The sequence below is a fragment of the Hordeum vulgare genome, chromosome 1H (genome assembly GCF_904849725.1).
Source record: "Hordeum vulgare subsp. vulgare chromosome 1H, MorexV3_pseudomolecules_assembly, whole genome shotgun sequence".
Classification (NCBI taxonomy): domain Eukaryota; kingdom Viridiplantae; phylum Streptophyta; class Magnoliopsida; order Poales; family Poaceae; genus Hordeum; species Hordeum vulgare.
This window is the reverse complement of record NC_058518.1, coordinates 498,327,325-498,351,883: the sequence shown is the minus strand read 5'-3', so window position 1 is coordinate 498,351,883 and position 24,559 is coordinate 498,327,325. Positions and strand designations below refer to the sequence as shown.

Sequence of the window (24,559 nt, the reverse complement as noted above, 5' to 3'; positions counted from 1 at the left end):
TTTGATTTACAATGGGAAATGTTACCTTTCAACCGACGGATTTTGCTTTTCGCTTCCACCGTCTCCTTTGTTCGCCACGTGGCCGGGCAGGACGAGCCGTGACCCGTTTCCGGAAACAACTCCATTGTTTCAGGACGTTGTTCCTGCAACTTAGGAGTAGTTGCAGAATGAGGAACCCAGGCATGGCGACGACGGCTTCCACGGGAAGAGCTCGCCGGCCGCCCCGCCGCCGGCCGCCTCGCCGCCTAGAGCTCGCCGGCCGCCCCGCCGCCTAGAGCTCGCCGGCCGCCCCGCCCCGCTGCCTAGAGCTCGCCGGCCGCCCCGCCGCCAAGAGTTTCCTTGCTCGCTAGGTAGTGGTTCTGCAACTTGACCTTTTGTTGCAAAAATTCCTGAAACATGATCTTTGTTGCAAAAAATTCTCCCGCAAAAACGAAGGAAAAAAATCCTGCAACAAGCAAATTGTTTCTGAAACTCGACCGTTGTTTCGGGAATTAACAGATCCAAAGTTTATTTCTTGCAACAAAGCGAAAGTTTCCGCAACTCGAGCGTCGTTTCAGAACCATGCGGCGGGGATGCAGGGCGTTAGATCGGCATCCGACGGCTAGCTAGGTGACGGATAATTTTTAGAAATCACCCGGCGGATGCGTAGGGTTCCCCATTTACAATGGCCCGTGGAAAATAAAAGCGACGATCGATCATGGCAACGATGGGTATATGATCAATATGGGGGATTAACAATATGGGGAGGATCGATCATGGCAATAACAGGGTTTTTTTTTAGAAAAGGAGGATGACCCCCGGCCTCTGTATCTGGAAGATGCATACAACCATTTTATTAATTATTCACAAAGATCTTACAAAGCAATACATCAATATATCTGAAGCCGCCCTCTTGGCAATATCTGTCGCTACTCCTAACCAATGATGAAGGGGTGCAGAAAGTGTGAGCCACATACCCAGACCTCTCACCTAGCCTAACATCTAAAGCCGGAGGCCCCGACCGAGCCACATACCGGGTCAGGGGCACAAATCGGTCTAACGGACCCTCATAGGTCGTCGCCGCCGCTTTCCATCAATCCATCTTCAGAAGAGTTACTGACGCATCGATCTTGCAAGGCCTGCCGTCGATGCCCCCACGGCGCCAGACAACGCCTCCTCCCTACGCGCGCTCATCATCACGCATCTGTCGCCGAGACTTTGCTACGCCTCGCCGCCGAGACTCCACGACGTCGATGTGTCACAAGGAACGTCGCTCCATCATTGATGCCGATCAATGATCCCTCGAGTCCGTGTGTACCTCCATGAATGACGCCCCCAAGAGGGAAACGACCAGAGCATCGCCGTCATCCGTCTACTGATCTAGGGTTTCCCCCGAAGGTAGCAAAGAGTGGCCTTGAACTTCTTCTCATTGATGCCTTCAGGAAGGAAACGACGTAGACAACGCCGCCATCGCCGGCTTTGACAGGAGCCGAAAGCAAGCTTTTACCCAGATCTGTTCGAAGAACCCATCTCTCCTGCACGGGCCACCACATCCTGTGACGTCCCTGGAAGCAGGATCCCAAGATCCGCTGCCACCGGCAACGTCACAAGGACCCACCACCTGACCGTCATCCCTGACGAAGGGGATGACGCCACCACCATGTTCAGATCCAGCATCATCCGAAAAGGAGAACCGATCTGGGGTTGTGAACCCCAGATCCGCCGGCAGCCCCCGCAGCGCCGCCAGGATCCCATCGGACCGCCGCCCGAGCGCGCCAACTCCGCCTCCATGCCGTACGCCCAGGAACGCCGTCGCATCTCAGCCAGAGGATCCCCTCGTGAAGAAGGGAGGAAGGCCCGCCGTCCGCCATCCGCCAGGCGAGCTTCGCTCGCCGGCCTCCTCCGGCGGCGGCGAGGAAGCAGGGGAGGAGGGAGGTCGAGGGCGGCGGCGGCGAGGAAGCAGGGGAGGAGGGAGGTCGAGGGCGGCGGCGGCTAGGGCGCCCGAGTCGCCTCCGTGGAGGCGACGCGATGGCAATAACAGGTATGTGATCAATATGGGGAGGATCGATCATGGCAACAACGGGTATGAGAGAGATTAAGGCCCGCTTACAAGGAAGTGTAATTCGGATCCTCCCCATATTGGCAACACCGTTTTTCTCCTTTTTTCTGCGATCTTCGGATCCTTCTCATATTGTTCTTCTTCTGCTGCTACAAACTCCCATGCTTCATGCTTGTCGAAACATGGGAGCTTTGCGTGCTTGTTGCAGAGCTGCTTAAGAAAAACATAACGTTTGTCAGAGCAGTAGACATGACTCTAGTGCATCATTTCAGCAAAAGTATTTTCACCAAACCATGGAAACGCGGACAACTCAATTGTCCGGGCATCATTGTTGAAGTTGTGATTTAACAGCTGCTGCGATCTATGGTCAGGCCATTCGTTGTAGCTGAAAGAAAACAAATTGCATTACCGTTATACTATATACAATGATGGTTCCAAGCTAATTAATTTATGAGGTCTCCATCCGGACAACACCAGAACTCATACTGGAAAGAAATCACAATATCGAAGAAGAGAATCTTAGACCAGTGAACCGTTTCATGTTAGGTCGTACACTGACCGACGCGAAGATCACTCTCAATTCAGTTCCTGCTGAAAAGTATGGAGTAGAACTCAGGGATTCGAGGCCGGGCATGCCGCAACGATCATGTCCAACTCACACAGCGACGGCAGCGATGGGCTATGAAGATAAAAACTGGAATGGTAAGTGGTAACTACTAGCTGACAAGGTTGACGGACTTGATGCACGTCTTCGCTCCATCGGGGGTCAAGCTTAAGATAAGGCATGAGGATTTCAGCCCAGGTGCAAGTGTGTGGACATGATGGCATTGTGGAAGTGCTCTAGTCCCATGGGGCCTCAGCCGGCTGCCCATCCAGCATCCAACCTCATGCTTCCCAGCTCACATACCACAGCAAAACCATGCAACTAGAAAGGCTGCCGTTCTGTGCGATCCGGCCAAAAAAAGGTTCCCCACTCCTTCTCTTGATTAGTACTGTACTGCTTCTGCCTAACATCCGTTTTGGCTTCTGTCGATTTTATCCTCGTTGTTGTGGGTGAGGCGTTAAACATTACACAAAATTAAGCCTCTGTGCTTACCAACATCCATATGCTTGTTAATCACAACAACAAGATCATCTTGTCCAGCTCCATAGGTGAACATACTACCCACAGTGCTCATTTCTTAATGCTTTGCAGGTGACGAGGGCCTTGTGTTTGCGAATCAACCGGTGACACACACCATAATCCTGCTACTGGCCTTGCTGCTCATTTGTGATGGACTTGGCACTGCCCACTGCTCGGCAGCCCCTGGTAACAGCACCGACATGCTCCAGTTGCTAGATTTCAAGAGAGCCATCACCAACGATCCAAGGCAAGCCTTGAGCTCTTGGAACGCCAGCGTCCCCCATTGCAAGTGGGAGGGCGTCAAATGCAGCCTCAAGGACCCGGGGCGAGTTATTGCGCTAAACCTCGCCAAGAGAGGGTTGTCGGGTGATGGGGTTATAGTCCTAACGTAGGGTTATAGGCCTGCCCTGTAGGTCCTACCCAAGGACTACCCCTCACAAAGGACAAGACCCTTAGTCAGCTCCGATTGAATTAAGGAGTCCCCATCATCCAGTCGGTAACAGGTCCTCGATCATCCAGTCGGAGACTAGCATTCGGGGGATATCAAGCTAACCGACTAGATACCACTCGGTACATCATAACCCCCCTGGAGGGAAACGGTCGTACGTTTCCAGGTACATTTATTAGCATTTAGGGCGTACATTATCTGTAACGTACGCATTCAATCGCCACTACTCCACCCCTGTACCGAAACCGTTGTGGAGGGCAGCGCACTCTATATAAGCCACCCTCCCCCGCTGGTAGAGAGGTTAGCAACTCATGGTATTCCATATTTCCACTCTACAACAAGCTCCCTGAGCACTGAGACGTAGGGCTATTACCTCCACCGCAGAGGGGCCTGAACTCATACAACCTCGCCGTAGCTAAGGCTCTGTCCATCTTTTTCGTACCCTACACATCTACTGTCAGGCTTATACCCACGACAGTTGGCGCCCACCGTGGGGCAGGCGTCTAAGTGACTTCCGGCGAGTTTGCGACTACTTTCTTTCGTCATGTCGTCCGGTGGAGGTTCGAGTATGGGTCACCAGATCTTCTTCGGCGCTCTCTCCTTCATCATCGACGATTCGGCGTGGCTTCGGGATGCTCCTCTCGACGTCGAGGCGCTTCCCCGCCGTGGGGCTACGCACTTCCGTGCCGGCGCTCGCGGCATTCTTCTTCTCCAACAGTCGGCTCCGGTGTCGACCTGCACCGCCGTCACGCGCCGCAGCAAGCGGTCTCGCCGTCCGCGACTTCAGCGTTGGGTGCAACACGCCCAGGCGCGCCAGAACGCGTCTTCACAAGTGGCGGTTATAGAGTCTGTTGTGGTTGCCCCGCAGTCCCAGCACTCGGGCTCGGTTCCGACTGAGTTTCCTTCCGAATACGCGGGTTGCGGGCCTGCAGCAGAAGTACACATGGTCAACTCCCATGAAGATCCCCGTCAAGCTGGCCGGAACGAGCACGAGATCGGCGAAACGTCCGGCGTGCGTCGTCCGCCTCGCCGTTCTGTCAGTCGACACACTCGGCGGAGCAACGTGGAGTTGTTCCGCACACCCCTCCTCAACTTGGCTGCAGCTGCCAAGATAGCCGATTCCCTCCAGCCGACTTATTCAGAGGCTGGTAGGGGAATCGAGAAGATCCGAGCCCTGTTGCACACGGCGCAACAGCAGAATTCGGCGGTCTCCCAGTCGCACAACAGGATCCATAATAGTTCTGTTCATGCGAATACGCATCGGTCGGTTCACAACCCTGGTTCCCATCAGCGGCACAGGGGAGGCAGCCGTTCCATGAATCACGAAGATCGCCGCCGTTCACGCACCCCTCCGCGGGGTGGGCCCTAAGGGCCCCGACATCATGATGATCGGCGTTCAGTCGGTGACACATACGACCCAAGGCCCGACGCAAGAGGGCGTATCGCCTAGCAAAGGGTCGACAGGGGCCGAGCCCACCGCGATGGTCACGATATGGACCGTCCAAGTGGAAGCAGGACCATCGTGTCTGGTCCCGAGTGTTTTAGTCGAGCCATCCGCTCGGCTGACATCCCGCCCAACTTTCGATTGGCGACGGGAATCAGCAAGTTTACAGGAGAGTCAAAGCCGGAAACATGGCTAGATGACTACCGAGTGGCAGTCCAGATCGGAGGAGGGGACGACCATGTCGCCATGAAGCACCTCCCTCTGATGCTCGACGGCTCGACGCGAGCGTGGCTGAATCAGTTGGCCCCCTCGAGCATCTACAGTTGGGCAGATCTGGCCCGGGTGTTCATCAGGACCTTCGAAGGGACGTGCAAGCGCCCTGCTGGCCTCGTGGAGCTCCAGCACTGCGTCCAGAAGCAGAACGAGCCCCTGCGAGACTTCATCCAGCGTTGGACAACTCTCTACCACACGGTGGATAACGTCACCGAGCATCAAGTAGTCTGCGCCTTCAAGGCAGACGTGCGGTACACAGATCTGTATCTGAAATTCGGCCGAACAGGCGACATCTCCATGAGCAAGATGATGGAAATAGCGACGCGCTATGCTAATGGCGAAGAAGAAAACCGCATCCGAAGCGGCAAGCATAAAACAGTCGCTGATGGAGATGGAGGTAACACTCGGAAGCAGAAGCAGAAAGTTCCGACTGCTCCGCAAGAAGAAGCCGCAGTCGTGACCAACGCCAAGTTCAAGGGCAAAGGGAAGGCGCAGTTTACCCCCAAGAAGAAGCAGTTCAATAATCCCATCCTGGACCAGCCATGTCCGGTTCATACGAAGATGAATGAAGAGGGCAACCCCATATATGCGAAGCATACCACTCGACAGTGTCGCCTCCTGATCCAGGGGTTCGGCGAAGGGCAACCGAGTGAGAAGGTCAACGAACAGGATGAGGAGGACAAGGAGGATCCGTTCCCCCAAGTCCATGCAACTCTCATGATTTTTGCTGACGTTGAGAGCAAGAGTCGACTGAAGCTGGTGAACAGGGAGGTGAACATGGCCACCCCTGCCAGCCCCAAGTTCCTCAAATGGTCTCAGACTGCGATCACCTTTGACCAGTCGGATCGTCCAGCACATGTACCCACCCCAGGAAGACAAGCTCTGGTCGTCGACCCGGTGGTAGAAGGAGTCCGACTGCGCAAAGTCCTCATGGACGGCGGCAGCGGTTTGAACATCATGTACGCCGACACTCTCAAGGGGATGGGCATTCCGATGTCCAAACTCAGCGAGAGCAACATGCAGTTCCATAGAGTCGTCCCTGGACGGAAGGCCAAGTCATTCGGCCAAATCGCGTTGGACGTCGTTTTCGGCTCCAACAAGAACTTTCGCAAGGAAAAGCTCACGTTTGAGGTGGTAGATTTCTAGAGCGCTTACCACGCAATTCTGGGCCGCCCTGCGTATGTGAGTTTCATGGCCCGTCCATGTTATGTATACTTGAAGCTGAAGATGCCAGGCCCGAAAGGCGTGATCACCATCACGGGCAATCGACAGCGAGCCGAAGAGTGCCTACAGCAGGGATCAAGAATCGCCGAACAGCAGATGGCCATCCTCGAGCTCGACGAGTACAAGAAAACAGTCGACCCCGCCGACCTGATGCGCTCAAAGAAGCCAGCTTCTGAATCCGCATTCCAGTCGGCGGGAGAGACGAAGAAGGTCAGCATTCACCCGACGGACGACACTGCTGCCCCGACGAACATCTCCACCACCCTCGATCCTAAATAGGAAGCCGAGCTCACCCAATTCCTCCGTGAGAACTGGGACATCTTCGCATGGAAACCCTTTGACATGCCAGGTGTACCCAGGGAGTTGGCTGAGCACCGACTGCATGTGGACCCCGTCGCTCGGCCCGTCCGAGAGCGCTTGCGCCGGTCCGCCGCGCACAAGAGGAAAGCAATCGGGGAGGAGGTGGCCAAGCTGCTGGCAGCCAACTTCATTAGCGAGGTTCACCACTCCGAGTGGCCCGCCAATGTTGTCATGGTGCCCAAGAAGGACAAGTCGCTCCGGATGTGCATCGACTTCAAGCATCTCAATAAGGTCTGCCTGAAAGACCATTTTCCGCTCCCCCGCATAGATCAAATTGTCGATTCGACTGCGGGTTGCGAGCGTCTGTCATTTCTTGATGCCTATTCGGGCTATCATCAGATCCGTCTGTATGGTCCCGATGAGTTAAAAACAGCCTTCATCACCCCATTCGGGTGCTTCTGCTACATCACTATGCCATTCGGTTTGAAGAATGCAGGAGCTACCTTTATGTGCATGATTCAAAAATGTCTCCTCGACCAGATCGGTCGGAATGTGGAGGCGTATATGGATGATATCGTAGTCAAGTCACGCAAAGGTTCCGACCTGCTGACTGACTTGGCAGAAACATTCGCCAACCTTCGTTGGTACGATATCAAGCTCAACCCCGCCAAATGTTCATTCGGCGTTCCCAGCGGAAAGTTACTCGGTTTCTTCGTTTCCGAACGAGGGATCGATGTCAACCCCGAAAAGATCGGGACCATCGTCCGAATGGAGAGGCCGGTCAGAATACACGATGTTCAACGGCTCACAGGTTGCCTAGCGGCTTTGAGCAGGTTCATCAGTCGACTCGGCGAGAAAGCACTTCCTCTGTACCGACTCATGAAGAAATCAGATACTTTCGAGTGGACAGACGAAGCCAAGTCGCATTCGACGACCTCAAAGTCCTACTTTCCACCCAGCCGGTTCTTACTGCTCCGCTCAGTAAAGAGCCCCTTCTTCTGTACATTGCGGCTACAAATCAAGTCGTCAGTACTGTTCTTACAGTCGAACGAGAAGAAGAAGGCAAAGCATACAAAGTTCAGCGGCCAGTGTACTACGTCTCCGAAGTCCTGACTCCTTCCAAGCAGAGGTATCCCCACTATCAAAAGCTTATCTACGGGATCTACATGACTGCGAAGAAGGTGGCCCATTATTTTCAAGACCACTCGGTGTCTGTCGTTTCTGATGCTCCATTGTCGGAAATTATCCACAATCGAGACGCGTCAGGCCGAGTGGCGAAGTGGGCGATGGAGATGCTGTACTGCGATATCAAGTTCGAGGCCAAGAAAGCGATTAAGTCTCAAGCTCTGGCTGACTTCATAGCAGAATGGGTAGAACAACAGCAACCGACCCACATCTACTCGGCCCATTGGACAATGTTCTTCGATGGGTCCAAGATGTTGAATGGCTCCGGCGCTGGCGTTGTGATCATATCGCCAAAGGGCGACAAGCTCAAGTACGTGCTACAGATACACTTCGATTCCTCCAACAACGAGGCAGAGTATGAAGCTCTCCTCTACGGGTTGCGTATGGCCATCTCACTCGGCGTCCGTCGCCTGATGGTCTACGGCGATTCGGATTTGGTGGTCAATCAAGTGATGAAAGAGTGGGACGTCAGGAACCCCACCATGACCACATACTGCAATGCAGTGAGGAAGCTTGAGAAGAAGTGTGACAGCCCGGTGCCGACGTTCTAGAAGCTTCCCCTCTCTTTCCGTTTTCGTCGTGTGGCTTATTTTAATTGTCATGTCATTATCGCATCATGCGCATCATCAGCATTGCATCGGCGTCTCCGTTGCCGCCAGTTTTCAAACTTGCGTCCGTTAGTAGTTGCCGGTTCTCGTCGTTGTTCGTTCCGAGTCCGACCGCACACGCACGCGCCCGGGGCACCGTCGAAACCCTGTTTTAAAGTGCGTTTAAAACTTCCTCTGATCGAGGTGAAACTTGGCACGCGGTCGCGATTAGATGTAGCTAGGCCGCCCGTCGAATTTCGTCGCGATCGGAGACCGTCTGGTACCCGAACGGTCGCCCGTAGCGGCACCGTATTCGGTCTACCGTCGGATGTCTATCGGTGTTGTTAAAACTCGTGCCGTGCCGCCCGCTCTCTCTCTCGTCTCCGGATGTCTACACAACACGGCCACGTAGCACGCCCCGCGTTCGGAATCGTCCGAATCCGACCCCGCGGTTGGATCTGGATCGCGATTCCGGTTAACCGAGCCCCCTTTTTCCTTATAAATACCCCCCTCCTCCTTAATTTTTGGACAGCCCCTCTTCCCTGCCTCGTTTTCCGCGCCCCACCTACCAAACCCTAGCCTCTCTCCTCCCACCTGTCTCCCTCCTCCAGCCGCCGGCCCGCTAGGCCCGCGCGCGGCCCGCCCGAGCCCATCTCGGCCCGAGCCGCCGCCGCCCCGGTCTGCCCCGTTGCGCCCGAGCTCCTCCCGGCGCCTCCCCATGGCTCTCCCTGCCCGCGCGCCTCGCCGGAGGTCGCCGTGCCCTGCCGCCTAGCACCTTCCGGCCACCGCCACGACGGGCCCCGTCGGACCCAGGCCGGAGCCTTGCCCCGCTCCTCTGTCCTCCCTCCTTCTCTCCCTAACCCTCGGTTCATCTCTCTCCCGCAGGTCCCCATCACCATGGAGCTCCGTGGCCGTCTCGTGCCTCCTCCGCCGGGAATGGCTCCCGCAACACCAGATCCGGTCAGTCCCCTCTTGGATTCATTCGACCCCGTCCAGTCACCTCCCCGGTCGGCGTTGACCCGCCATGCCCCGTCGTGTGCAGCGTCGGGAGGTTGACGAGGCGGATCGATCCCTGCCGCCGAGCGTGCGCTCGCATGGGTCGGATCCGCGCGGGGCCCAACACGCCTCGGCCCAGCGAGGCTGCCTCAGGACAGCGCCGGCCCATGCCTCGCTTCGGCCTCCTCTCCAGGCCGCCTCCGCAGCTTCCTCTCTTGGGCCGAAGTCCGCAAGGTGAGGCCCCCTCTGACGCTTAAATCGCGCACTAGGCGCTATATAGGAACCTGCGCCCCCTGTGTAGCATTAGAAATGGTTTCGGCCCATTTAGATAATTTAGGTTTTTTTTCCGGAATTAATAAATTCCAGAAAATAGTCGGATATTAAAACGCTCGTAACTTTTGTTCCGTTAGTCGGACCGAGGTGATCTTTATATCGTTTTGGTGTAGAATTTCACGTAGAATATGATTTTGAGACTTGCATATTTGTTTAACGCTGTTTAGAGTGCCTAATGTCTCGTTTTACGTGCTGTTTAACTAGGTTCCGTTCCGTAGTTAATTCTCGTGCGTGTCCGGACTGCCCGTATGCCATGGATTTAATGTCCATGTTTTAGGGACCATATTTCCACGTATTTTAGAGCGGTCACTCGTATTTTTCCGTGTAGGGTTTTGCCGGTAGTTCATTTTCCCGTTTAGAGGTATTATCTCGCATTATTGTGTGGCTTTATTTTGCGTTGCAAACCCCGCTTATTTTATATGTTTTCGGGGTAGAAAAATCCCGTGGATTTTTCTGTGCAATTAGTTTTAGCTTTTGAGGAAGTTAGTCCGCGAGATATTTTATCGTGGTGCCCTTTTGTTTAATTCGTAGGATTTATTCCGTGCCTCGTTTGAATTAGTTGTCAACCAGTGAGTTGATCTTGGATGTTTTGTTTAGCCCCTGGTAATTTTGGTTGCCATAGAAATGCATGTTTAGGTGTTGTTTGCTTGCTCTCAAGTTGCTTGAATAGTGCTGTTTTAGAGGAGCTGAAATATTTCTAAGTCTGGAATCTGCTATTATTTTGTTGCTGTCTTGTCTTGCTTGTAGCTTGTGATCTGTAGCTCTTTTGAGGTTGGTCCAATGGGGTTAGTTGTTCCCCTTATGTTTCTCTAGCTTGCTGTTAAGTTTCATGCCATTTGAAGTCCTGTAGCTATAGGTTTTGCTGCTGTCAATATGCCTTCAGGCTGAAAACTGCACTTTCAGGAGGTGTTATTTTCACTAAGTCTGAAATAGTGCGTGAGATGTCATTTTGTGTCTTCTTTTCCTAGTGCTCCTTGCTTCCATGCTAGTAGTTGTTAGATGTTTGTAGTAGTGCGTCTTGCCCTCTTTCATGCCATGCCTAGCTCGAGCTCTTCGGAGTTGCGTAGCCGAAGTTGTGAGTCGTAGAAAGTGCTATGTGGCTGTTTTTGGCAGATTGTAGTGATTTCTTGTTTTGCTCGTAGTTTTCGAACCGTAGCTCTGTTTTGATCGTGTCCTACATGAAACTTTCTTAGAATCTCGTGTAGTTTCATTTTCTTTTGCTGTTTGCATGTTTTGAAGTGCTCGTAGCCGCCGTTGCACACATTTTGCATTCATGCCATCATATCTTGCGGTGTCCGTATCTTTTGAACCGTAGCTCCGTTGGAGATGTTCTTTACGTGTAGGTTGCTTGCCATGACGCGTAGAATCATGTGAACCTATTTGTTTTGCTGTTTAACGACCAATTAAAGGTATTAATTCAAATCTGGACAGAATCGTTACTTAACATGTGAGGTCGTCTCGGAGATGCTATATGTCATTTCCGACCTCATTTAAAATGCCTAGATAGGTAGTTTAATTTCCGCTTCACCTCTTGCATGTTTGACAACATTAATATCGTCGTGTAAATAACCGGGAGTGAACTAAATAATTAACGTGGAGTTTCGTCAATATGCAACTCGTGCATATTGAACTTCACTTAATGTGTAGTGTTTGACTGTGTGAATTGCCATGCCGTGACTTGCATTTGTTCAGTAGCTCATGCATCATACGTGTTGTGCATCATGTGGTGAATATCGTGTGTTGATGCTTGTTTCCGGTTTCCCCGTCTCGATAGAGTTCCGCAAGCGTGTCGGATTGTGAGGACCCGTTCGACTACGTCGGTTCGTCTGCTTCGCGGAGTCATTCTCCTTCCAAGCGGGATCTCACGCAAGATGACCATTTCCCGAGATACCATTACTATCATTGCCATGCTAGTTCACCGCTTCTATCGTTTATGTCTCGTTGCCTACCACCTGTTAAATTCAGCCTCTCAACAATGCCATGATTACCATCTACCTGTTCGACCTAGCAAACCACTGATTGGCTATGTTACTGCTTGCTTAACCCTGTGTTAGCGTTGCTAGTTGCAGGTGCAGTTGCTTCCATGCAAAGCATGGGTTCCTTGTTATATCACCATATTAAATGTTATTTAATTTAATGCACCTATATATCTGGTAAAAGGTGGAAGGCTCGGCCTTTCTAGCCTGGTGTTTTGTTCCACCTTTGCCCCCCTTAGTTTCCGGCTACCGGTGTTATGTTCCATATTTGAGCGCTCATAACACGATCGGGGTTGTTAGGGGGACCCCCTTGATAATTCGTTTTTGATTAAGATTGGTCTGGCAAGGCCCAACTTTGGTACTACATTTGCCTAAACACCTAATAAAATTGCATAGGGACTTTCCGGACCCCGAGGATAATTTAATCAACCCCCGGGCCAGTGCTCCTCATGAGTGTTGGTCCAAATTGGCAGACTACGGGACCACCGCGGGGCAACCCGAGGTTTGGTACTCCTAGTGTGACCCATCCGTCGTGTCCTGACAACGAGGTACGCGACTCCTATCGGGATCGTCGACACGTCGGGCGACCTTGCTGGATTAGTTTTACCTTTGACGAGATATCTTGTGCATCGGGATTCCGGTGATGCTTTGGGTAATCTCAGAGTTGAGGTTTTCCAGTAGGGAATCCGACGAGATCGCGAGCTTCGTGATTGAGGATTTCTATGCGGCTTGTGGTAATTTGTGATGGACTAGTTGGAGCACCCCTGCAGGGTTAAATCTTTCGGAAAGCCGTGCCCGCGGTTATGTGGCAACGTGGAAGCTTTGTTTAACACTGGTTCTAGATAACTTGAAGTTAACTTAATTAAACTTGCCAACTGTGTGCGTTTCCGTGACTGTCTCTTTCGTGAGTTCCTTCTCCGATCGAGGACACGGTGGGGTTATGTCTGACGTAGGTAGGTGTTCAGGATCATTCACTTGATCATCAGTAGTTCACGTCCGCTATGCGTAGATCTTCCCCCTCTTATTTCTGGTACTCGTAAGTTAGCCACCATATACATGCTTAGCCGCTGCTGCAACCTCACCACTTAACCTTGCCTCACCCGTTAAGCTTTGCTAGTCTTGATACCTTTGGAAATGAGATTGCTGAGTCCCCTGTGGCTCACAGATTGCTACAACACCAGTTGCAGGTACAGGTAAATGTTACTCGACGTGAGCGCGTCGATTGTTCATTCGGAGTTGCTTCTTCTTCTTCTTCTTTTTCATCGATCTAGGATGGGTTCCAGGCCGGCAGCCTGGGATAGCAAGGATGGACGTCGTTCTTCTTTTGTCGTTTGTTTTCGTCCGTAGTCGGACCCTGCTCTTACCCTTGATGATTATGTAATGTACTGATGTGACTCTGATGTAGCTTGTGGCGAGTGTAAGCCAACTCTGTTTATATATCTCTTCTTTTCAGTACATGTACTTGTAACGATATCCATTCTTGCGACACGACGAGATGCGCTTCTATCCCTGACGAGGCCTTCATGCCAAATTGAGGATAGGGTCGCATCTTGGGCGTGACAAGAAGTTTGAAGGTCTAGAACTTCACCATGTTCCGAGACTGAAGAACCAAGCAGCGGATGAGTTGGCAAAACTCGGATCCACTCGGAGACCAGTCCCGAGTGACGTCTACCTAGAGCACCTCCACCTTCCCTCAGTCAAAGAAGATCCTTTTACAGAAGAACCAGTACAACCAAAGAGTTCAACAGATCCGACTGAAGTCGATGTATCTACTGTGGTTGATCTGGTCATGTAGATTCTTGCTGTCATCCCCGATTGGACTGTGCCGATCATTGTATATATCCTGAGACAGGAATTACCAGAAGACGAAGTCCAGGCCAGGCAGATAGTCCGCAGGTCGAAGTCATTCACTGTCATTGATGGCCAATTGTACAAGGAGAACATTTCAGGCGTTCTCCAACGATGCATCTCCCCAGAGGACGGGCAGCTGATCCTGGAAGATATTCACTCGGGGACCTGCGGTCATCACGCTTCTTTGAGAGCAATCGTCGCCAAGGCATTCAGGGCTGGTTTCTTCTGGCTGCAGGCAAACGAGATGGCTAAAGATATGGTTGACCGATGTGAGGGCTGCCAGTTCTACTCCAATAAGTCCCACAAGCCGACGTCTGCGTTGAAGACGATCCCTCTTGTGTGGCCGTTTGCAGTGTGGGGATTAGATACAGTCGGTTCATTCAAGACAGGCCAAGGTGGATACACACATCTCTTGGTGGCAGTCGACAAGTTCACGAAATGGATCGAAGCCAAGCCCATCAAGAAGCTCGACGCCTCAACAGTCGTCAAGTTTGTCAGGGACATCATCTTCAGATTCGGTGTACCTCACAGCATAATCACGGACAACGGGACGAACTTTGATTCGGACAGATTCAAAGTTTTCTGTACAAGCCAAGGTATCCGAGTGGACTTTGCTTCCGTGGCGCACCCGCAGTCCAATGGACAAGCAGAGCGGGCGAACGGACTTATTTTGCAAGGTTTGAAGCCCCGACTCCTGCGAGAGATAGGACATGCCGCTGGCGCTTGGGTCACCGAGCTACCTTCAGTGCTTTGGGGTCTTCGCACAACCCCGAACAGATCTACAGGGCGATCACCGTTCTTCCTCGTCTACGGAGCAGAAGCAGTCCTTCCGAGTGACTTACTTCACAACGCTCCACGAGTCGAACTCTTCTCCGAAGCTGAAGCAGAACAAACAAGGCAAGACGGAGTGAACCTTCTAGAGGAGGAGCGCGAGATGGCACTGACTCGCTCAACCATTTATCAACAAGATCTGCGACGTTTTCACGCGCGACACGTCAGGAGTCGTACGTTCCAAGCAGGCGACCTGGTGCTCCGAGTGGATCAGCAAAGACCTCACAAGTTGTCTCCTGCCTGGGAAGGACCCTTCATCATCTCAAAGGTGCTGAACAATGGAGCATACAGATTCTACAACGTCGACAGGGAGATAGACGAGCCGCGAGCATGGAACGAAGACCTCCTGAAGCGCTTCTACACGTGACCGTCGACTGAAGCAATGTAAAGAACAAGTATTGGTGAAATAATATAAAGCAGGTTGAGTTTTTTGCAGGTTCAAAGTTCTTCCACGGTCGCAGGCTCCGGTCTCAAAAAAAAAAACTTAGCTGCGATCCAGAATCGCCTAAGTATTAACCCTCTCCGAGTGTGCACTTAACGTCACATTCGGGGACTTAGCTGCGATCCAGAATCGCCTAAGTATGAAATTTCTCCGAGTGTGCACTTAACGTCACACTCGGAGACTTAGCTGCGATCCAGAATCGCCTAAGTATGAACTTTCTCCGAGTGTGCATTTAACGTCACACTCGGGGACTTAGCTGCGATCCAGAATCGCCTAAGTATGAAATTTCTCCGAGTGTGCACTTAACGTCACACTCGGGGACTTAGCTGCGATCCAGAATCGCCTAAGTATGAACTTTCTCCGAGTGTGCACTTAACGTCACACTCGGGGACTTAGCTGCGATCCAGAATCGCCTAAGTATGAATTTTCTCTGAGTGTGCACTTAACTTCGCACTCAGGGACTTAGCTGCGATCCAGAATCGCCTAAGTATGAATTTTCTCCGAGTGTGCACTTAACGTCGCACTCGGGGACTTAGCTACGATCCAGAATCGCCTAAGTATGAACTTTCTCCGAGTGTGCACTTAACGTCCCACTCGGGGACTTAGCTGCGATCCAGAATCGCCTAAGTATGAACTTTCTCCGAGTGTGCACTTAACGTCGCACTCGGGGACTTAGCTGCGATCCAGAATCGCCTAAGTATGAACTTTCTCCGAGTGTGCGCTTAACGTCACACTCGGGGACTTAGCTGCGATCCAGAATCGCCTAAGTATGAACTTTCTCCGAGTGTGCACTTAACGTCACACTCGGGGACTTAGCTGCGATCCAGAATCGCCTAAGTATGAACTTTCTCCGAGTGTGCACTTAGCGTCACACTCGGGGACTTAGCTGCGATCCAGAATCGCCTAAGTATGAACTTCCTCCGAGTGTGCACTTAGCGCCACACTCAAGGACTTAGCTGCGATCCAGAATCGCCTAAGTTTTCACTTCCTCCGAGTGTGCACTTCACGCCACACTCGGAGACTACATGAGTTGCAGACCCTCATTGAGGCTCATGTGGATGTCAAAACAACTGACAACTACATGAGTTGCAGACCCTCATTGAGGCTCATGTGGAGGTCAAAACAACTGACATCTACATGAGTTGCAGACCCTCATTGAGGCTCATGTGGATGTCAAAACAACCGACAACTACATCAGTACCAACTCGCACCGAGTGCGACCTGATAGTCGCACTCGACAACCTAGCGGCGATTCTACCGATCCACTCGGTGACAATACATATCCAATCAGAAATTCCACGGACCCTCAATGAGGCTCATGCAGATGTCAAGACAACTGACATGTTCTGAATGTTTGCCTTTGGGTTCACCAAGAAACGCCAAACACAAACTCGAGTCAAAATTGCAACAGAAGAGCAAAAGATTCGATTCAAAGTTCAACCAAAGATAGTGCCTCGGTATGGATCAAGCTTACCCACACCGAAACAAGAATGTGACGGCCAACAGCAGTGGCCAAAGTTTCTTACAAATCAACACTCGGCATACCGAGGATCAAGTTTTCTTACGCGTCTCTAGAGTAGCGCCAGGACTGGAGGGCTCCACGAACATGTCCAGATCAATACCGTCGGCGATGCGGGTAGCACTCTCAAGGAAAGTTTCCATGAAGTCTTCGAATCGAAGTTTCTTCGTGTTGGCCACCTTCAATGTCTTCTGCTTCTCCTCGCGCACCTCCTTGCAATGGACTCGGACCAGGGACAGAGCAACATCTGCACCACAACGAGCTGCAGATTTCTTCCACGACTGCACTCGGTTCGGAATCTCCTCCAGTCGAGCCATCAGGCTCTCCATCTCCTGCCGCGACTCATCTTCTGGCCAAAGTTCCTTGTCTACTCGGCCGACGACTTCTCTCAGTCGACCAATGAAAGGGCCAACTTTGCCCACACGGATGTGCACCCGGAGCAGATCCCGATTGGCGTCCTCGCCGAGTGACACGTTATCGCGAATCGACCACTCCACGTCAGCTGCTTCAACTTCAGCATCAATGCAAAAGTCTGCAACAGAAGGACAAGCAAACAATAAGCGCCGAGTGTGACGCACATAGGACAAGCACTCGGCAAAAAACAGGACTTACCAGCCAGACGCGTCATCATCTGCCGAGCCCAGTCGCTGACGTATTTCTCCTGAGCTATGCATCGTTTGTTCAGCACGTCCATCTGCCCCATCAGAGCACTCATTTGTTTCCCCATCTTCTCAACTTCCTCAGTCAGCACTTTGTTCGCTTCACGAGCCTCCTCCAACGACTTCTCTCGCTCCGCCAGAACCACCTTCATACCATCCATTGCAAGCAGTGCCGCATCCCGCTCACCAGCAAACTGAATCTTCTCCGCCCTCAGAGTCTCATATGCTGTCCCCATTTCACAAGTTTTCTGCCAGCCAGCACTAAGAGACAATCAGATAATTCAACAATAAAAGTCTAAGTTCTTCAGACCCGTGCTGACGCAAGCAGTCGACAGCGGTCTCGGGGACTACACCCAGTGGGTTCACTGAGAGTGACCCCACTGGCATGCAACTCAAGCAGGCCCGCCCTATTGAGATGCATGTTACCACCTACGCCTACGAGGCCAATACTACCCGACCTGAGTACAAATTACTCTCGGGGACTCTTACAGTAAGTGCACTCCGAGTGCCACAACTGCTCGCAGTCGGTCATATTATTTACAGACCTGACCAAAGCAAAGACAATATGTATAAAGACAACTGCCGGTGCAAGCACTCGGCAGAAGTCTCGGGGACTACACCCACTGGGTTCACTCAGAGTGAACCCATTGCAAACAACAGATGCTATCCAAGAACACCCAGCGAGTTACAAGAGAAAAGTAAATACTTACTAGCCCACTTACTCGGATATCATCCCGCAGCTCCAAGCTCCGCTGGTACAAGGATGCGACGGAGTCGTAGGCCCTCTTGGCTTCTCCAGCCATCAGCTCCGCCTGCACCATGGCTCCCTTGGCCGCTCCCACCTGCTCCTCCGTGAGAGGCTGGATGTTGAACTCGACATTCGACGAGCCTGGCATCGTCGGAAGTTCCTGAGGCATCCCAAGGTCCGCTCCAGTCGGCTCTTCAACCACCAGCGCCGGTTCAGTCGGCGGCAGCGCCTCAGTCGGCAGCACGTCGGCGGCGAGAGCAGCAACAGGCGGAGCAGCCTCAAGAACAGGCTCCGCAGCTTGTTCAGCTCTCCCCTGATCACCCTCGTCCACGCAAATCGCTCCTGATAGACCGAACGGCGCGAGATCTCAGAAAAAGAAAGAGGCAGAACCTATGATAGAATTCGAGACGCGATAGTATAAAACACTCGGAGTCACTACAACGCACCTGGCTGGGACGAGACGACGTTGTCCGTGTCCATGGGGTCGTCCTCCTGGTGCGCCGGAGAGGTGGCAGAAGTAGCGACTCTGTCGAGTGAAATCCATTCGACCAATAAACAGGAGTTCACTCGGATATCAGAAGAAATTAGAAGATCGATGCACTTACGTGGAGGTGACGGGGACAGCAACCCTCATCCGCGGCAGAGCCTTCCGAGGCTTGGGCCCACTCGGTTTGGCCGCCTTGGAAGACTGACCCACGGACTCGACAGCAGCGTCCCTGACCCTCTTGGTGCTCCGAGCACTCGGCACCGCGGGAGCAGCAGGCGGAGCACTCGAAGATGTCGGAGGAGCCGAGGGAACCACAGGTTCATGTCGACGCTTGGTCCGGTGCTCTGGCGGCGGAGGCGGCGAGTCCTGCTCTTCGTCATCCTCCCCTTCTTCACCAGACTCCTCCTCCGTCTCCCCACTGTCGGAGACGTACTCACCACTCTCCACACTGCCCTCTTGGCTGCCTTCTTCCTCCTCCTCGTCCGGGTTTCCGTTCGAGACAGGAGAAAACCAGTTGGTCCACTTCTGCGTGAAATACAGTCGGCGACATCAAGCGACAGGCAGAGATTCAAGAAAGCGATAAAACTAAAACAGATACGTGCACTCGACACATGGAACTCACCTGATTCGGAGGAGGATTGTCCGCGCTGAAAGCCCTCACTCGCCGAGACCCTCTGGGGTTCTCGCAGGCGCCTGTGATCTGGAGCACCCACGACGCCACCTTCTCCTCGGTCACGCTCAAGTGGAGTCCTCGGTCCCCGAGTAGTGCCACATGGCGTGGTCGCGAGCCTGCAGTGGTTGTATGCGCCGACCAAGGAAAGTCTCCAGCAAATCCATGCCGGTGACCCCCCTCCTGACGACGTCTACGAGTGCGTCGACCAAGGGCTGGATGTCGAGCTTCTCCGCCTTCGTGAGCGCGAGCTGCTTAGGTGGAGCGGGACGATCAAGGATAAAAGGGGGCAACCCTGAAGAGGCGTTCGGACAAGCAACGTCTTGGCAGTAGAACCACGTCGACTGTCAGTTCCTGACCGACTCGCTCAGCTGAAGAGCAGGATAACTACTCCGACTCTTTTTCTCGAAACCTAAGCCCCCGCAGAGCTGGAGAAGATGTGTCTTATCATCCGACTGGCTGAGTCGTTTGATGGTTTGGGATCTAGCAGAAAATATGTGCTTGAACAACCCCCAATGGGGGGGGGGGCAGCCGATGAAACACTCGCACATAACGATGAAAGCAGAGAGATGGGCAATAGCATTCGGAGGAAAGTGGTGAAGGTGTGCCCCGAAGTGGTTCATGATGCCCTTAAAGAAAGGATGCGGGGGCAGGGAGAAACCTCGTTAGACATGGCTGAGCAGCAAGACGCGCTCCCCTTCCCGGGGTGCCGGCTCGACCTCGTTCTCAGCCGGCAGCCTCCAAGACTTGTGGACGATCATCCCGTCCTCCACCAGCTGCAGCAGATCCCCCTCCGTCACCATAGAGGGGACGAAGTCGCCTTGAATCCACCCCGCCGGCAAAGGCCGCTGCCGCCGCTGAGCAGGAGCCGCCGCCTTCCCCTTCTTCTTCCTCGGCTCCATCTTGCTGGTTTGACCCTTGGTCATGGCGGAAGTTGCGAGTTCGCGGAGAGAGAGGAGGAGTGGGGAGGTTAGGTGCGCTGGAGGAGGCGAGGAGGACGAAGCAACGGCAAAAGATCAGGCGGGCGTAACGAAAAACCCTCGCCGCTGGGATTTAAATAAGGTTCCGACTGGGCCGCTGGCAGGTGGCCCCGAAACCGTATCCCCCGACCGACCACGGCGATATCAGTGGAGGAGTTGAAGGCGCGAGAATCGAGGCGTCAGACGCTAATCGAGCGCGCTGGCGTCATCCCCGCTGAGCGCGCGGAAACCGAAATTTGAAGATTCCGGAAAATCCGCTGATGTCAGTTGACGGGTCGCGTCAAGAGATACCCTGAATACACTCGGTTTCCCACAGTTTGTTCCACGGAGATTTCCACTCGGATCGTTGGTCAGAAAAGATAAAATGGATCGAGGCAAGCAACACCCAAGCCAAGTCCGCTCCAGTCGGATCCAAACTTCAAACATCGCTTCGTCGTTCCAACCCCAATCCATTCGGGGACTATTGATGGGGTTATAGTCCTAGGGTAGGGTCATAGGCCTGCCCTGTAGGTCCTATCCAAGGACTACCCCTCACAAAGGACAAGGCCCTTAGTCAGCTCCGACTGAATTAAGGAGTCCCCATCATCCAGTCGGTAACAGGTCCTCGATCATCCAGTCGGAGACTAGCATTCAGAGGATATCAAGCTAACCGACTAGATACCACTCGGTACATCGTACCCCCCTGGAGGGAAACGGTCGTACGTTTCCAGATGCATTTATTAGCATTTAGGGCGTACGTTACCTGTAACGTACGCATTCAATCGCCACTACTCCACCCCTGTACCGGAACCGTTGTGGAGGGCAGCGCACTCTATATAAGCCACCCTCCCCCGCTGGTAGAGAGGTTAGCAACTCATGGTATTCCATATTTCCACTCGACAACAAGCTCCCTGAGCACTGAGACGTAGGGCTATTACCTCCACCGCAGAGGGGCCTGAACTCATACAACCTCGCCGTAGCTAAGGCTCTGTCCATCCTTTTCGTACCCTACACATCTACTGTCAGGCTTATACCCACGACATCGGGTCTGATCTTCCCGTCCCTCGGGAACCTGACGTTCCTTGAGACACTGGATCTATCCGCAAATAGCTTCACCGGCGAGTTACCACCTCTCGACAATCTCCACAGATTGCAACACCTATTGCTGAGTGAAAACTCTCTGAAAGGGATAATTCTAGATACCCTTGCCAATTGTTCCAATCTACAGACATTAGACCTATCGTTTAACTTGCTGATAGGTGAAATTCCCCTCAATATAGGCTTTCTTTCCAGTTTATCCGAATTACAGCTTGCCAAAAATAATCTCACCGGAACGATCCCACCAAGCCTGAAAAACATTAGCCAGTTGGAAGTAATCAATCTTGCTGATAATCAACTCATGGGTAGCATTCCTAATGAGATAGGGCAATTTCCGGATCTGACAGCTTTGTTACTTGGTGGTAATATCCTATCAGGTCGAATCCCAGCAACCTTGTTTAACCAGTCTTATCTACAAATTTTAGACGTAGGTATCAATATGATAGGGAACACATTGCCATGTAATTTTGGTGATACCCTCCCGAGTCTCACATGGCTCGCATTGGACTATAACAAGTTTGACGGCCATATCCCAGCTTCGCTAGGTAATATTTCAGGGCTATCAACTTTGGAACTATCATCCAACAAATTGACAGGTCAAGTTCCAAGTTCTCTTGGTAGGCTTGGAATGTTGAACTATCTAAACCTTCAGAAAAATAAACTTGAAGCAAAGGACATCCAAAGCTGGGAATTCATAGATGCACTGAGCAATTACACATCTCTGCAAGTTCTTGCACTAGGTCAAAATCAGTTACAAGGAGCTATACCAAGTTCTATTGGCAAGCTGTCAAGCAAACTTCAAGTACTAGGGTTAGATAGAAACGACTTGTCAGGGACAGTACCCACTAACATGGGGAATCTTAATGGCTTAACAGTACTTGACTTACGTAGAAACAAGCTCAACGGTTCCATTGAAGGATGGGTTGGAAAACTGAAAAATCTAGCAGTTTTAGCTCTTGATGAGAATAACTTCACTGGCCCAATACCAAACTCTATCGGTAATCTTACTAAATTGATAAAGATATATCTAGCAAACAATAAGTTTGAAGGTCCGATACCCTCCAGTATGGGAAACTGTAGCATGCTCATAAGGTTGAACCTCAGTTATAACAATCTACAGGGTAACATTCCTAGGGAGATATTCCACACTGGCTCCAAACTGACTGGATGTGCATTATCCTACAATAGCTTACAAGGAACAATACCTACAGAGTTCAGTAATCTTAGGCAGCTAGTTGAGCTGCATCTTTCATCCAACAAACTTTCTGGGGAAATTCGTAGTGCTTTAGGTGAGTGTCAAGAGCTACAGATCATCCAAATGGATCAGAATATTCTCACAGGGGGTATTCCGGAGTCTCTGAGCAATCTGAAGAGCTTGCTGGTGCTCAACTTCTCACATAACAGTTTGTCCGGATCCATTCCGACGTCAAGTGACCTGAAATATCTGAACAAGCTAGACCTGTCTTACAACCATATTCATGGAGAAGTACCAAGAAACGGGGTATTTGAAAATGTCACGGCTGTTTCTCTCAATGGGAATTCGGGACTTTGTGGTGGAGCAGCGGATCTTTGTATGCCGCCTTGTTCTACTATTTCTCAGAGAAGAAAAAGAATGTACTACTTGGTCAGAGTACTTATCCCTTTGGTTGGCTTCACCTCACTCGTATTGTTAATTTACTTTGTATTCTTGGAGAGCAAGACGCCAAGAAGAACATACTTACTGTTGCTTTCCTTTGGCAAGCATTTTCCTAGAGTTACCTACAGGGATCTAGCTCAAGCTACACAGAGCTTTTCTGAGTCAAACCTGGTTGGGAGAGGAAGCTACGGTTCAGTATACAGAGGAAAGTTAACTCAAGCAAAAATACAAGTGGCTATTAAAGTTTTTGACCTAGATGTCAGATACGCAGACAAAAGTTTCATATCAGAATGTGAGGTTTTGAGAAGTATTCGACATCGAAATCTTGTTTCTATCCTAACAGCATGTTCAACAATAGATAATGATGGTAATGCTTTCAAAGCTCTAATTTATGAGTTCATGCCAAACGGGAATTTGGACACATGGTTACACACAAAATCTGCTGGTGAAGTTCCAAGGATTTTGAGCTTGGGGCAAAGAATAAGCATCGCGGTTAATATCGCTGATGCACTGGCCTACTTGCACCATGATATCACAAGATCCATTGTCCATTGCGATCTCAAACCCAGCAATATCCTCCTAGACACTGATATGAATGCATATTTGGGTGACTTTGACGTTGCAAACCTCGTCCGTAATTCAAAGTCAGCATCAGTTGGGCATTCAAGTTCAGCATCAACTTCAGATAGCTCAATTGGATTGAAGGGAACTATAGGATATATTGCTCCAGGTACTTATCACCACATCATACATTTGTGTAAGGCTCCATGCCTGAACATGATCTTTTCGGATTTATATGGCACTAATCAGTTTCATTTCGTATGTTTTCAGAGTATGCTCAAACTGGACAAGCATCAACCTATGGGGACGCTTACAGTTTTGGAATAGTTCTTCTAGAGATGCTGATAGGTAAAAGACCAACAGACCCTATGTTTGACAATGAACTCAACATTGTCAATTTCGTGGAGAGGAACTCTCCAGACCAGATACTGCATATCATTGATGATCATCTCCAAGAAGAGTGCAAGGGATTCATTCATGCAACAGCGGAAGCAGGGAACATGGTATATCAGTGCTTGGTGTCCCTTGTTCAAGTAGCTCTCTCTTGCACGCGTCGGTTCCCAAGAGAGCGAATGAACATGCGAGGAGTAGCCATGAAGTTGCAGGTGGCCAGAACATCGTATATATGTTGGAGCAAACATGCCACGCTAGAGTGATTTGGCAAGTGTCATTTCACTTGTCATGATTTAACTCACATGATTTGCAATGTCCCGTCGAGTTTGTATAAACTGAGTCGGTATTTTTCAATAAGAGAATTTGTATTGACTACTAATGCTGCATCGAGGCGATACAACCTGAAAATAGCATATCGAGCTATGTCACCATGACATGTAGCAGCTAGAAACAACATGTCGGAACTACAGGTCAGGAGGCCAGCGTCAACAGCACCGTCCTGAAAATGGGAGCTAGTTCTCCTGAAAATAGCAGCCGCGCCACATAGTCTGCCGGTGTATCAGGGTCGTTTGAGGCGTCCGGTTATAGATGTTCTTAGGTCGATCCTATACATTTAAGTTAGTACAAAATTTATACTAGATCAACGACATTTATTTTGGGACAGAGAAAGTACTGCTTTTCGATCAACCTTTGGTGGCAAAAACCAGACTGAATCTATGGAGGAAAAAAAAGTATTCCTACACCTATACCACTATCTCCCTGTATTCCTACTTGATGA

At 51.4% G+C, this 24,559-nt stretch overlaps 1 protein-coding gene across 1 annotated transcript; it reads left to right on the top strand.

The window, feature by feature from the left end:
• The first annotated feature begins 2,863 nt into the window (after positions 1–2,863).
• On the top strand, positions 2,864–24,044 carry LOC123402104 (receptor kinase-like protein Xa21). Its single transcript, XM_045095987.1, has 4 exons — positions 2,864–3,003; positions 3,234–3,519; positions 21,120–23,557; positions 23,659–24,044. The coding sequence occupies exons 1-4, from the start codon at positions 2,958–2,960 to the stop codon at positions 24,042–24,044; spliced, it is 3,156 nt and encodes a 1,051-aa protein (XP_044951922.1). The 5' UTR covers positions 2,864–2,957.
• Positions 24,045–24,559: the final 515 nt, after the last annotated feature.

Coding starts and splice junctions, on each gene's coding strand:
- LOC123402104 (XM_045095987.1), top strand. CDS start 2,958: ATGCAACTAGAAAGGCTGCCGTTCTGTGCGATCCGGCCAAAAAAAG. Junction 3,004..3,233: donor TGCGATCCGGCCAAAAAAAG/GTTCCCCACTCC, acceptor AATGCTTTGCAG/GTGACGAGGGCCTTGTGTTT. Junction 3,520..21,119: donor CTAAACCTCGCCAAGAGAGG/GTTGTCGGGTGA, acceptor ATCTACTGTCAG/GCTTATACCCACGACATCGG.